Raw genomic sequence first — 15,914 nt, forward strand, 5'->3', positions numbered from 1 at the left:
CTTCATTCTCCTTACTGTTTAAGTAATCTTGTTTAAAAAAAAAAAAAAGGTTTTCAAATTATAATCTGAGCAAGTAGTGACTCAAAGACATGCGCATGTTTTAGTATGAAAAACATGCTGGATGACTAAGAAATGATCAACACATTTTCCATTTGACTACCAGCCAAATTCCTTTGAAACTGAGGGGAATTTTACAAACGGAATGTACAGAGGATGGATCAAGGTTAGATTTCCAAAGAAATGTTAAACCCCCCTCCTTCCTACTTTACTCCCTGCTCAGCAAGACAACTCTGCTGGAATGAGGTCAGATGGGATGTTTGTGTACGTGTGGGCCACTGCTATTCTGAAGTACTTAATATGAATTGTTAGGAAGTTTGTGCCTCTGCTGTTTAAATGAGGCTTATATAGAAGGAAATTCATATACAATATTACTTTAAAAAAACACATATTCTAAGATCCCCTTGTGGAAATTTTCTTGCCTCTAGCCAAAATCCCCCTTTCTTGCTGCAGCAAAATCAACATTTGAGATTTAAAGCATAGGGTTTAGTCCCATTCTTCTAAATGGTGTGTGTCGCTATCATTGGTTAATTGGTTCCCCTGCATATCAGGCTTTGGAACGTGGGAGGACAGGAGGTCCTTGACCTCTTTGAAGTTAGCAAGATCTGGGACATGATTTAGTCCTTGTAGTTAATTTTTGAACACTTGGGTGTTCTCTGTCCATTCAGTTGTTTATTTTCTAAGCTAAACTTCCTGTTTATGTCACTTACAGCTCACATTCAGACTTGCAAGACGCTGAGTCATTAGAAAAATGTACCAAGTGCTACAATTGTTATCAACCTAACGTTTCATAAATGTGAGCTAAATCTTTTGTAAAACATTCCTCATTTTGTTGTGATAATTAACTCACACTGGATATTTTAGCTGCCTCTTTTATAACATGAGGACAAAATAACTTACCTGCTGGTCTTTTACAGTATTTATTCCTCTCATTATGGGCAAGAAATCCTGTTTATAAATTTCCTGTCCCCCCTTATAACATGGGAATAGATTAATTTACTAGCAAGTTGCTTGTAGTGCTTGCTCCACTAATTATGGCCCATAACTCCTGTGGATTTGAAGACATTTGCTAATTTTTTACCAAAGTTAAATTAGGTTGAACAGGATATTTCCGACAGCTGATATATTAATTTCCCTATGTGTAACTTTGACAATTGAAAAGCAAATGTTTCCACATTCACAGTTAATATTGCCCAATATTAATTGGAATAAATAGCGTAAAACCTTGCTGGTACATTGATTTATCCCTATGATATGAAGAGGAACAGGATATAGACTGCTAAAATATTCAAAGTTCCTATTCCACCTGTAAGCGTACAAACTCATCTTTTCAGAAAGCCTATTTTTTTGGTATTCATGACAGTGAGCTTCAATCCTTTTTCATCAAAACGGTAATGCAAAATTATAAATAAACAATGGACTGGAGAACAGCGTTTATTGGCTGATTGATATCTGTCATATAAGTTGGGAAAGATTTGATCTTTTCGGCAGTTAAAGATCAAAGTTCCAACATGGAACTAAATAAAAAATCTGTGACCCATGAGTGTCAGTGAATAAAAAAAGTAAAATTAGGCTTGTTGAGTCCAGCTAGAGACAATGAATTGCTTTGATATGTGCTGGCTGTTAGGCCAATCATTAATTATGTCCCTCTTTCCCTATTCTACCTTCAGCATTCCATTGCACGCTAATTTGACTCCTAAAATACAGATATGAGTGCTTTTGTCATGCCTACATTAGGTTGTCACTCAGGAAAGCAGATTCTAGTATTTTTTCTATCTTAAAACATTGACCAAATAATAATGTAATCTGGAGGAACGAGTTCATTCATTTAAGTTTTTATGAAATAAGCTAATCTCAGCAAAATGAAAGTTTTAACTTTACAGAAAAGGATCAAAATTACAACTGTGTAGACATTGTGTGTCAGACCACTTCAAGAGCAGATTCTGTTGAATTGAAAGATGACTGATTAAATCTGATGTCAATAGTCAAAATAGAAGTAGTGTTCACAAATAACTATGTTCAAGGTAAATTTTCTCCTTTTTAACACAACAGAAGAGCTCCCAATTGGCAAGTACCACATGTTTTATGTCCTTGATTGAAACAACCCTTTGTGAAACATTAATCTAACATTCTATCTGTGCCAAATAGGACGCATAAAGAAGCAAAAAAATAGCTTTTAGTTTAGCAATGAGACATGTTAGAAATAATTTTCATCTAAAAAAAAATCTTTTAATCATAGTCGAGTTGGAATACAGAAGTATATATGGAACCATAGCAGATTTTATATTATATTTCACATAGTTTGGTATCGCCATGCACATAATATAGATAGCGTTATGCACCATAACTTGATATTGTGATACAAGTTGAAGATGAAGAATTCAGAGAGTAGACCAGATATTCTTCTAGAGATTTAGCAGACATTATATAGACTACAAAGAATGGAGCTGATAGTAGTATTGTAGTATTTTTTGTGTATACCAGCACACATTGAGATACATGGAAATGAGCCAGCAGACAAAATGGCAAAGGAAGCTACATTAGATGATAAAATCAATGAGGAAATGTAATTGAATAGATAAGAAAATGAAAGCACAACAAAAACTGGTAAAGGAAATATGGCAGAATAACATGGAAGAAAAAGGAAAAGAAAGGGGGTTAGCAAAGAAACAGAGGAAGGCTGGTGAAATGTTAGGTGGCCCCCCCACCTAAGAGAAGATATAATAATATTAAGATTTAGATTTGGTCACACCTGATATAACAGCACAGTCTTCAGAAGAGGAAAAACTAAAACATTTGAAATACTGTTTTTCAGTATTCATTCAGGAAGAGACTGTAAAACATTTTAATCAACATTGTTGAAAACCAAAACCAAAAATAATATAAAAACTCGATATTACATCTATTAATATTGCAATTTATTGTGTGTGCTAGCCCATTTAGGAGAATTTCTTTAATCAATGTATTCAATTCTGCACCTGGACCAACACCTCCTGAGGAGGCTGAGGTCCTTTGGAGGGAGCAGCTGTTGTCTGCTGGGTTAGGGCCCATCAGACAACTTATTATATATATATATTATATAAACTCTTATATATAAAAATATCTATCTATATAAATACCCATGTAAACACCCTGTGCAACAACCCTGTATATAATCCTACTATCAACAAAAACAAAAAAGCTGTGGACGCACTGTATATACTGTAACCCCATGTACCTTTCTCTTCCTTTGGTACATTCTCAATCAATGTATCAATTCAGGTATATATTTTTGACCTATCCTTGAAGTTCTGAACTTTGCCAGTTGGTGACGGTAATGTGCCAACCTTACTTGTCAACCACACGTAATTTACAGTAGGACACGAAGAAGCAAAACAAGATAACGAAGAAGAAGAAGAAGAAAACGAGACCCGCCGCGGTGCGCGCAGTGATTCCACTAACAAGATTCCTATTGGGGATGTTTTGAACTCGATCGATTTGGTGTTCTGCCGCTAAGCAGCTTAAGTGAGCTGCTACGAAATCAGTAGTTGCTTTAGACGAAGCTGTTCTGATTCACAGTAGTGGTTCTGGCTCCTGTTCCTCTTTGGGTTGATTTTGAAAGTCAGAAATTCTGGAAAGATGAGCATTGACTACAGTGTGTGGGACCACATCTATGTCTCCGACGATGAAGACGTCACCAGTCCTTTCGTGGACACACCGAGCTTGTTCAGAATGAGACACCGGGTCAGCAGAAACACTTGTAGCAGTGGGAATCCCTGTTAGAGTGTAGATAACAGACGTTACATGTAGAGTGTTGTTTGGTGAACTGGTGTTATGCTGGGATCTGTAAGCGGTTCAGATGAGGCTGAATCCTCTCAGGACACTGCTTAACCTGTCAGATAGGGCTCAAAAAAAGGAAATGAACCAATTAAATCAACTCTTAAGAAAAAACGTTCAATATTTTGTTTGAAATCAATTGTTTGGTTGATCTTGAAATCTGTAAAACGCAACAAAAAATATTATTAAATACAACTATACATTATTATTATTAGAACTATGTAAGGTTCTTCAATACGGACCAGAACAAGATAAAAATATATATACAACTATTAATACATGTCAGCAACACTGAAGCAGTTATTCAAGCAAGACTTGTTTTTTTTTTCCAACAACATGGAGCCAAGCTTATTTAAATTTTTTTGGAAACGCATTACAATAAGATACAGAAAGAAAAAGTTTAAATTATTATCTAGGATAACACAAAAAGCTGAACTTTAGAACCTTAGAATAATGAAAAACTGATCAGATTGACCTTATGTTCAGTCCTCCATCTTTGAACAAATTTTTTTTCATAGTGTAAACCAGGGATCTTCAACATTTTCCAGGCCAAGGAGCCACAAACTGATGGCGAGATGGAGCGGGGACCCCCTAACTATATATATTATACCTAATTATGTTATATCAAACTGGTCCTATAGTCACTCTATTATATATGGAGTAATGTAACAAAAGTAATTTCACCCTGGGATTATTAAAGTATTTTTTTGATTCTGATTCCTTGTTAATGGGACAGGTGTTGTGAATGAAACGGTGCCCAGCCCTGTGTGTCGCTGAATGTGTGCATTGGTGATAAAGACATCTTCTGTCTCCATTTATCTGTTTCCTTCAGTGTGTTGAATTCATGTTAATGTGTATTTAAAGACATTTCAATTCACGGGGGAATATAAAAAAAAAAACCATGCAGTACCTCTGTGGACCCCCTAGGGTTTGCAGACCCCCTGTTGAAGACCTCTGGTTTAAAGTATATAGTAAATGACAGTCACAAACATACACATTAATACACCAATATACAGGTCTTAAGGCAATGTGTGTTAGTGCCTTACCAAGGGATATAATGACGTAGAAGGAAGCTGGAATGAAAACTAACACTTTTCCACCATAACCCTGTATTCTGCACATGCTGTATGCTGGTGAAGATTCTCAGTCATCCAGGTCATAGTCATTTCAAAAAAGTAAAGAAAAAAAAAATGAAAACAATCCACTGGGCTTGGTTTCCAAGTTTAAAGACATTTCGCTTCCCATCCAGAAGGCTTTTTCAATTCAAAATGTCAGAAATAGCGTTGATTTCAAGGCTTTATAGAGTGGAACATATAGCAAAACATATAGTCTTTTGGCTTAGAAACATGCAATATTGAACCTGAAGAGGGGCGGACCTGCTTGTCAGGTTCCATTTGCATGTTTCTAAGCCACAATATTTTAATATAAAACTGAACTACATGCCTAAAATAGATTAAAACTCACATCCAAAATACTTTTGGCAGGGTCACCACTAATTCTAGAAAAATATAAGAAATAAATATCATTCCTTTTCTTCTCTCCTTATGACCTCACTCATTTGCTGCTTTGTGTCTTCCCTTTGTTCTTCCATCATTGTACTCTTCCTACCTTCTTTCATTCCTTAATTTATTCCTTTACCCCATGTCTTCTTTCATTCTCTGCAGCATGAATCTTTTCATCATCATATTCTCCCTTCAACCTTTTCTTAATTTCTTGTTCTTATAATGCCCATAATGTCATTGTTACCTTCCTTCCTCCCTAATAGTCCATTATGTTTAGTCCTTTGTAAGTTCCTTCATTACTTAGTTTGTTCCTTCCACCCTTTATTCCTTCATTCCTTACTTCCTTCATTCCATCCTTCTTTTGTTCCTTCCTTCCTCCCTTCCTTCCTGCTGAAGGAGCTGGGTATGAATCTTGGCCATGTTTCTTTTTGCATAGATTTTGTATATTCGTCCAATCTGATTCTCCAGGTAAAGATGCTGGTAGGTCTCTGCACAACGTCAAATAAAATAAACATCTGAACTTATTTACACGAAATGAGTCAAAGATCTCATACATCATCTGTAACTAGACGTAAACAATTCTTTGTAACTCCTTCCTTCCTACCTTCCCACTTCGTTCATTCCTTCGTTCCTTCTGTCCTTCATTCACTCGTTCCGTCCTTACTTCCTCCTTCCCTTTATTGTTTTTGAAATAGGAGACTGCAGTTGTTTTTTTTCTTATTTTAAATGTCATTTGTCTTAATGAATTGGCAAAGTGTCTCACCTCCTCAATCCAAGAAAAAATACACTTATTTTAAGAAATATTGACTTACTTAGATTACAAATTTTTTGCAGTGTACCGTTCTTCTTGTTTCTTATTTTCCCCTTTTCTTTTCTCTTTCCCTCCTACAGGGGGGTTTGGGCTTGCAAAAATGTGTGTCAACCTTTAATATTTTAGATGCTAAAGTAATGCTAAAGTAAGTAAAACAAATGACTGGGAGCTCTCAAATTTAAACACTACTTGGAAATGTAAACCGAATCCTGCTCTAAGCAAACTTAGGAAAAGAAAGGCTAATGGGTGCAAATGTAGGACAGCATTTGAAACACCAATGATCATGCTTCTTTAGTCAACCCTGGATCTGCATTGACTGTCTAAAAAAGCTTTGCTAACACAGGACTCGGTGGGAAAGTGTATAATAGTATCTCTGGTATTCCCCAAATGTTCCTGGTCTTTGTTGCCCTCCTTGTTTTACTGTCTCTTTAAATGTAAAATTTACTTAACACATTCAAAAAAAATGTTGACCAAAGTACCTTAAAGGCACACCAATATTTTAATACATTTCACCTCCTCAGATCCCTAATACTGTAACGTTCTTAGATGTGGGAAAGTCCAGAGTAGCACAAGTCAAGCAGAGAAAAATCAAATCTGTTTATGTAGCTGAAACACAAGGTTCATGGTGGGTGTGGACTGCATTTGTACTTTAGATTTCACTGTAACTGTTAGATTTTCAACCCCTAAAACTATTACCGGTATATTGTAATACCCTCTATATTTTGTATCTCTACAGCATCATTGAAAAAAAAAAAAAAAAACTTTTTGGTACTTTATTCTATTTTTATTTCCATATGTTTCTATCTATTTTCACTATTTTCTATTTTTCCTTCCCTCTGCTATATTTTGATATTCTTTATCACATGCTTTTCCACGTGTCTTGTTATTATCCTTGTCCATTTGTTTTCAACTATGTGCTACAAAAGGCCAGGCTAGAGAAGATGGCTGAGTTTCAGCAGAGGGGTGAAGATCTGGAAAATAACTTAACCGAATGCCAAAGGCTGCTGAAAGAAACGCAGGGACGACTCCAGTACCTGGAAGAACAGAGAAAAGAGGGAGCGGAGGATGAGGAGCGAGAGGCTGAGTTAAAGAAAGTCCAGGCTGAGGTAAAGAAACTTGAGAAGGATGAAAAGTCCTTTCTAGGACTCCTGGAAAAACATCGGCGTGATGAGAAGAAACTGCCCTGGAATGTGGATACTATCAGCAGAGAAGGCTTCAGCAAGGTAAATGAAGATGCACCAAGTTGGACATGCATTTTCTAAACAAGTTCCACAAATTCTCTATCAACTATATAAGACTACCTTGTGTCATTTGGTATAATGTTAATTTTTATAATAGTGGTTAAAGTTTTTTTAATCTTTTTGTAAAATCCTTTGACACAGACCTTACGCCCCAGCTAGAATGATCAAAATGTTGTTAATTTGGGGGACTATAAGCATCTTTTTGCAAAGTTAATGGTCGGCTCATGCTGCTGTGATTGCTGTTTGGTGATGTTCTATGTAGAGGAGTAAATATCACAAACAGACTGCCCCAAACACCTCATACCCTGCTCCTAGAGAAGTAGGAAAATCTCTTCAGCTGGAAATTATATTTAAGTTATCTGTATATATTTAGTTATTTTCAAAGCTGATTTTTTTCATTTGCTGTTATAAAAATTGAGGTTGTTGTTTATCCTCTGCTGACTTTGTCCTGTCTTTCCAGAGCATTCTCAACATCGAGCCTGAAATTAAAAAGGGAACACAGCAGGATAAAGTAATGAAGCACAAGACGTTTGTGGAGAAGTATGCCAGGGAAATTAAACACTTTGGTAATATTGAAAGCACAAAAATATATTTATAATTTTTTAGCTGGTTCTCAGTGACCCGTTGTTGTCCTCCCCACTTTTCTCCTTTCCAGGTATTTCTGTGAGAACCACTTTATTCTCCTTATTAAGAGAAATTAACACCCTTCCAGTTTTTATTTGTTAGAAACAGTATATATTCTATACAGTGTTTGAAATCCTCCTTGATAACACATTGGATTTAAGTCTATCATTGGCAGTTGTTATGGTGTCAACATTAGAGGAAAAGGTTGACGTAATATGTCTTTTTACCACTTATTATATAGTTAAATCAACGCAGACATCCTAATATAAAAGTTGGAAAAGTTCACTCTCATGCTTTACATGCTATGTATAAAATATATACATATTTAGCCAATTGGATGGACTGTCAGTGTGTTGTATAAAATGCTGTTTTTTGCATGGTGTAAGGATCAAGACAGAAGGCCCAAATTTTCAGCCAGGACACAGGATTAGAACTTGAGGAGTTTATTCAGAACTCAGGACTTCAGGAGCACATCCACCGAGGACCAGGGATTATCAGAGTAAGGAGGATCAGCAGCTTGAACAGAGCAGACTGCTCCTTTAACAGTTTGGTGGCTTGGTGCACAGAGGCAGGATCAAGGTCCTGGAAGCTAGACTCAGGCTAATGATCAGGGGGCTTGGCAGGTGGCAGAAGGGGCAGAAACAGGGTCGTTGTGCAGAAGCTAGAGAAATCCGATGAGGGCTAGGCAAGAGGGAAAATCCTTGAAGCGAAGACGTGGTCAAGAGCTTGGTCAGGTAACATGAGGTGCTGAATACTGCTTGCTTGCTATTATCTGGCACTGTCAACTTATAACTGCTTGAGCACAGCTGAGAGACATGCTGCTGATTGCCCAGCAGGCAGCAGCTGGAATTGATTGCTCACAGGGAGAGCAGAGCAGGCAGACAGGCCAGAATCATAACACATACCCATTCACATCCCTCAAACAGGTTCATACTACAAACATAAACTTTAGTGTATTATTATGTGATATTTCAAAGTAGAGCTGAATGATAAAGTGGATGGAAAAATATGCATATTTTCAATAGTAGACAATAGTTTATTGTCTTCAAAGGTAACTTTATTGTCAGACAATGTCCAGACAATGCAAAAACTATCTAGAAATAAGTAATAACTTCTTAAATTAAATGTATTTACCCTTAATTTAAGTAGGTAAATAAGATGATTTGCTGATTTTACTCTTTGAATAAGATAATTAATATTAACTTGAAATAAAACGATGCAGTTTATGAGAGAATGTGAGTAAACAAAACTGCATCATGTAGGCCGAGGAAAACAGCTTACAGGAGAGAAGGAAAGATGTGGGCAAGTTGGAAAATGGGGTTTATTTGTGAAACAACATACTTTGGACTTCTCAATGAGCGTTTCTCAATTCATCATTCTTAAACAAAAAGACTGACTTTGAACAGAAGCACACCTACCTAGACATACAATCCCAGCTAATCTGTGACAGTCATCAGAGAAGCAGCTAAGAAGCTGATGGCACAAGATCTCTGCAGGAGTTAGAAAAATCTACATCTCAGGTTAAAGATTCAGGTAGATCAATGTTTACAAGTGCCAGTCCTCTCTGCAGGGACAGGAACATTCCTCGTAGTTGATGTGACAATTAATACCGGTAAATACAAGTATAATAGTTTAATAAAACCCATTAGAGGCTGCTAAAGAGTTGGCCTCTTTAGCAGACTCGAAAATCATTTGGACGTTGGTAGAGATTCACCTGAAGCAGGAAACCTACCGGTATCCTAAACTTAGGGCCTGATCCACAGGGGAAAGTTTTAGACCAAAACGCATTCATCAGTTAGAATAGTGCAACCAAACACAGACCTACTTTTAATTGAGAATTTGTGGCGTGTCTTTAAAATGAATGCTCAAATATATTTTTCCCCCATGCTTGGCGAAGCTGAAGCTATTTTGCAAAGAACGTTGAACTTGCTGTGTTAATGCTGGATTTATGTATTTTTACCAGGTATGCTGCGGCGTTGGGATGACAGCCAGAAGTATCTGTCTGACAACCCGCATCTTGTCTGTGAAGAGAGTGCTAATTACCTTGTCGTCCTCTGTATTGACTTTGAGATAGATGAGGTGAGTGCTGTTAAAGAGTAAATAAATAACAGTTCAGCTTTGCAGAGCCTGCTGAGGCGTACTTGTCCTTGTAGAAACATGGCCTAATGGAGCAGATTGCACACCAAGCCATCGTCATGCAGTTCATCTTGGATTTAGCTCGGACTCTGAAAGTTGACCCAAGAGGCTGCTTTAGACAATTCTTCTCAAAGATAAAGGTTTGTCTTTGCCTGCACATCCCCTGCCCTGTAAGGAACAAATGATTGCTTGTTTATTTCCAGTTGTTCCGTCCTCTCGACAGACTGCAGATAAACCATACCAGGAATATTTCGACCGTGAGCTGGACCTGCTGAAGGAGCGGGTCCGCCGGTGTGCGCAGGCCCGTATGGAAGGAGCTATGAAGGAGCTGGAGGAAGAGGAAAGACAGAAAAGATTGGGCCCAGGGGGTTTAGACCCAATAGAAGTCTATGGATCACTCCCCAAGGTAAATTGCACACACAACCTGCAAGGTTTGTAGTGTTTCAGAATGGATATTTTGTCAATGCTTAGTGAAGTTCAATGTAATTATTTAGTTGTTTTCATTTGTATGTTTGCTTGTCTGTGTGAAGCATGCTTTCACCCAAACAAATTACTTGTACGTTTAAAAAGCTTTTTCTGATTTTGATGTTTTATGAATCAACCATTTATAGTGACTTGCTGGTATAAAAGTGACTTTTAAATACTACAAAGTCTAACTTACCTGTACATCATATTTCATGTTTTTAAAGTTTTGAATGAGATTTTCATAGGAGTGGTGGATTTATAGTACTTCTTAGCTTCTGTTGCATTTCAGATTATGCTTTTCTATGTAAGCTGACAAAATGTACTGAGCTAAAATTGTTGTCCAATTGTAGGAATGGTTTTAAGAGCTTTTTTCCATAATTGTGGAAGTAAAATATGCACATTTCGGTATATATTTAATTATTTAGTTTTACACAAGAGTCGTATTTCACAAAACCAAGATAAGAGATTAAGTCTGTATTTTTCGGATATTCTGGCCTAATTAGAATGATGCTCCATTTCACCATGTCCTGCTCATATTAATGTATGATCATGTAAATAAAAAAAAAAAAAGAAGTGAAATTGGATGGATAATGCATGGTATAATTTGAATTTTTGTATTTGAACAAACTTGAATCTGAAATTGAAATTGGCCTAAACTTGGTTTCATGAAAGCTGTAACGCATAAGTTACCATGATGATTTATTCTCTGCAGCCTTTCTGCTCCAGACCAGGCAAACAGCCAGGCTGACACCGTCAGTCAGGGGCGACACTGATCAGAAAACAGTGGGTTTAATTAGTAAATCCATTACCTAATCTGCTAGTTTTTTTTTATCAGCCTGAATTAAAAACCACTAATAAATATTTTTATATCCTAATGCTATTGGTGCACTGGACTGCAAACATGTAAAGATATAACACCCGTCTGGAGCACTTTAAGTTAATTTTTTTAATAGAAAATCTCAATGTTTGTGTACGAGTGAGTTATTGTTAGGTTGCATAACTTTATAATGTAAACTCCATTACCACATTTTTCTTTTTGCTTTGGATGCCTGCATTTAACAACATCAAGGCATAGTAGCCTGGCTGAGTCCATAACTCCTAAACGTGTCCCTCCCTGGATCCATTCTAAAACGGACCTTCCTCTGTTTAAATTAGAGATTAGATTTTCTGCTGATGTGAAGTCAGGCGATGCTGGGAAACCCCTTTCGGCAGCCACATGAGGCCTTTTAACACCTAAAATTAGTAAGAGGTTTAAATATATATGCAGGGACATTGTAAGCAATTAGTATCTAGATACTACCAGTCTGCAAAAAAAGCAATAAATCCTATCTTTTGCTTGTAGTTTTAATGCCAGATGCTATTCATGATGGACCCAGACTTCAGTCCCAAGTCTGACACATTCCAGTCAAAGACTTACAGTAAACCACCAATCCAAGAGTAGAGGAATGAGCTAAATCTATGAACTCTATTTACACATTACAATATTAGCACCCATTCTTAATCTTCAAGTTAGTGGTTTCTCAGCTGAGAAAAATTACAAATATCTCAGATTATGACTTTTTCACTTAAGAGAAGTGGTTAGGAAATATTTATTTTAGGCTAATTAGGAATGAAGATAATCTGCTATTGTTTGCCAAACCAATGAATCTGTGATCGACCTCCTACAGGCCTGAATTAAGCTCAATTGTTTACACTTGACTTGACATAGTCACACATTGAGCCTGGCTTGGCCTTTGGGATATTGATGAAGCCAGGATGCATTGATCATGCTAGGTCGAGCTTGGCTTTATCTCTTATCCTGGATTTAGAGCTCACCTTTTGTCAATTAGACCTCTCTTCTCTACTCCAACAGCTAGAATACCTTTAAATGCTGAACAAAACCAGAAAAGTTTTAACCATTTTTATTATTATTTTTTTTATAAATATGAAGGTTTTATACAGAAATGTATTTTAAAGAATGTATCATTATTGCAGAATCATTTCAGGCTTTTAGGTTAGTATGAGGACTGCTTTGTCCAAACAAAAACAGAGTGTATTTTAAAGAATCTCCCTTTAGAAGAGAACATTCAGGTCTCATCATTTTTTATTTATTTATTTATTTTTATTCACAGCTATGAAGTAACATGTCCATAATCATTAAAGCAAAGCAGCCCTTTGCTTTTTATGAAGACACAGATGGCATCGTCAGTAGTTAGTTTTAGTGGTGCTGTTCTCAGTGTTTACTATCAGGTCAGGGTATAAAGGTTAAATGCCACAAGTTATTTTCTACACCCTAAAAAAGATTTTACAAAATAGGGATTTTCTCTCTTTTTTTTTTGTGGTTTTAGAAATTATTATTATGTTACAAAAGGTTGGTATCCAGCTTTAAAAGCAGTTTCAAACATAAAGACTTCACACTAATGACATATGTTGGTAAAACTCAGTAAATTAGAATATTGGATCTGATAATCCCTGTTTGCTGGAGGAAACATACCTTTTCAAAAAAGAAAAATATCAAGCTTTAAACCAGGGGTCTTCAACGTTTTCAAGGCCAAGGACCCCCAAACTGATGGTAAGAGGGAGGGATGACCCCCTAATTATATATATTTTATGAAATTGTGTTCTATCAAACTGGTTCTATAGTCACTCTATTACAGATGGAGCCATGTAAGGAAAGTAATTTCACCCTGGGATTATTAAAGTATTTCTAATTCTGATTCCTGGTTGATGGGACAGGTTTTGTGAATGAATGTGTGCATTGATGACTGAAAGACATCTTCTGCCTCCATTTATCTGTTTACAACAGTGTGTTGAATTCATGTTAATGTGTATTTGAAAACATTTCAATTAGTCGAAAAAATTGAAGGGGAGAATATAAAAAGAAAAGTTAATCAACAAAAACTTCCGCGACCCCATGCAGTACCTTCCTGGACCCTCTAGGGGTCACAGACCCCTGTTGAAGACCTCTGCTTTAAGCTGATATTTATTGCAATTTTCATTAAGCCCACATTTCTATATAAAATGTTTTTTAACTGTTCTGATGTAATAGTCTTTAGTTACATTTCTTGTTTTTGTTACATAAATAAAAATATGAGTAACATGTTTACGTTATGAGTTTATCTTCTGTTAAAAATTTTGTTTGATTATATTCTTAAATACCTTGATGCACTTCTGTGTTTCATTTTTTATTTTTTTTTAGAGATTTTGGCCAGCGTACCACTCCTGTTTGTTATTTTTAGAACATCAGGTTGTAACTAAAACAACACTGGATATTATCTTTCATCATATAGTTTTAATATTTGTTTCAACATTGTCTATCATGAAGTAAATGTTGGTTGATTTTCTTTTATAAAGTTAGTATAAGTTCTTAGATTTCTATTTCTGAAAGTTCTTGAATCCTGCTTGAAGCAGAGTGCTTGCCCCCTATTTTTTTAAATAATGGTGTGAGATCATATCTGGTTGAATTTGTGAGAAGTATTCACACAAACTACATAATATGCGTTTTAATCAGTGAGAAAAAAAAATCATGATCTATGAAGATAAACTCTCCATTTATGAAATTAGCTGCTGGAAGAAGCTTAACCGCCATTTGGTTGATGTTTTCTTTGACCAGAGACAGCTTTTTTATTTATTTTATTTTTTTTTAATTCATTAACAATAGATTTAGAAATGTTTGGAAATGTCTGATGTCTTTCAGGAAATGCAGAGGTCTTTTGATGAGAAGAACATTGAGATGCTGCAGGATGTAATGGATAAGCTGGGCCCTGAGGTGAGCTGGTTGCACGAGTAATATCAGTGAAGTTAATGATTGTGTCCCAAAGATTCTGACTATGTTGAACTTGTTTCCTTGTGTTAACAGGAGGGAGGGTACCACCTGAAGAGATGTATTGACTCTGGGTTGTGGGTCCCTGACTTACCTGAGGAAGAAGATGAGGACGAAAATACAAACTAAACTTGATGTGTTTCCAAATGATTAGGGAGTAATGTACACTAAAACTAGCTTTACAGTGATTCGATTTATACAATTATTGTATGTCTTCAGATATTTTTGCACTTGAATATTGAATTTATAGCTCAATTGTTTGACATGTTGTATTCAGGTGTGTTGTTTAAATCATTTTAAATCAAATATTCTATTGTTTCATTCACATTTAACACATTCTTGACTTTTTAAGGAAAGAACAAAAAACAGAAGCAAAGGTCTCGATTTACTGAGTTAGACCCTAACTTTTGGTAAAAAGGTATGAATCATGACTGAAAGGACAAGCTCCACGATACCAGCTTAATCTGGAAGATGTTTGGCTCAGCATTAAATATGTTCTAATATTCTAAATAATCAAAGCAGGTTGGTCCACTGGGAGGAGATCCTGAAAAAGACCTAGAATTTAGGAGTAGCTTTGAAAAATATACTGAAGTTTAGATGTATCGCCTTTTTTATTCACTTTGATTTGAATATTTGATTAGAAAGATTAATGTGCATTCTAAAATTGGCTATCTAGTCTTTTTCATTAATATATATATATTAGACGAGGTGCCAGGAAAGACCAAGTACGGACTGGAGAGGCTCTTCGTCCTGTCTTGGCTGAAACATCTTGGCTAGAAGGAAAAAGATGTCTGTTTTTCCCTGTTGGACCATTTTTCCAGCTACTACATCCTTTTACCAAAAATGTTTTTTTAGCCAAAAAATAGTATTTACTTTTCTCCCCAATTAGTTGCATGTGGACTTGTTTGTCAATCTTGATTCATCATTTGCTCCCTGTTTCTTTACATAATAGTTTGTGGCCACTTGAGTTTTTAAATCAGGCGTCTCAGCTGTGATCCTGAAGTCTTGTGTCATTTAGCTTTTAGCTGTGTTTATGACTCAACACACCTGGTTCCACCATTACTTGGACTCAAAACTCGGAACTCAATAGCTTACATCAAGTTGACACCGACTTTGTTGCGTCATCTCTGTCATTCATCACAGAATATGTTCTGCTGTTTTCTTGTCTAACTCCCTGTCTGGATAATTTGGTCTCAATCAATTTCTGAGTTTTGCTCATTTTTTTTCCAGAAATACAAAATAAACTATGCCTGCATTGATTTGAATCCTTAATGCTTTCAATAGAGAGATCAGGACATGGATGACAGAGTCTATGTGAACCTGGGGTTAAAAAATAAATAATCCAGCTGATTCAGATGAATTGGACCAGGGACTTTTTATTAAGTTGCAAGACTCCAGCTCTTTATGTCTCTGGTTTGGAGAAACCTCTGCCTTAGATTCAAAGCTTTAGCACCCTCTGT

The 15,914-nt window shown here is 36.2% G+C and overlaps 1 protein-coding gene across 1 annotated transcript; it reads left to right on the forward strand.

Moving 5' to 3' along the window:
* Positions 1-3,454: 3,454 nt before the first annotated feature.
* Positions 3,455-15,317, forward strand: cdc37 (cell division cycle 37 homolog (S. cerevisiae)). The gene is made up of 8 exons (XM_038286854.1): positions 3,455-3,780; positions 7,113-7,409; positions 7,888-7,993; positions 10,015-10,130; positions 10,205-10,327; positions 10,411-10,593; positions 14,329-14,400; positions 14,491-15,317. Exons 1-8 carry the CDS (start codon positions 3,676-3,678, stop codon positions 14,581-14,583), a joined length of 1,095 nt encoding a protein of 364 aa, XP_038142782.1. The 5' UTR covers positions 3,455-3,675; the 3' UTR covers positions 14,584-15,317.
* The last annotated feature ends 597 nt before the right edge of the window (positions 15,318-15,914 follow it).

The sequence above is a fragment of the Cyprinodon tularosa genome, unplaced genomic scaffold, assembly GCF_016077235.1.
Source record: "Cyprinodon tularosa strain WSP-4 unplaced genomic scaffold, ASM1607723v1 ctg231, whole genome shotgun sequence".
NCBI classification, from domain to species: domain Eukaryota; kingdom Metazoa; phylum Chordata; class Actinopteri; order Cyprinodontiformes; family Cyprinodontidae; genus Cyprinodon; species Cyprinodon tularosa.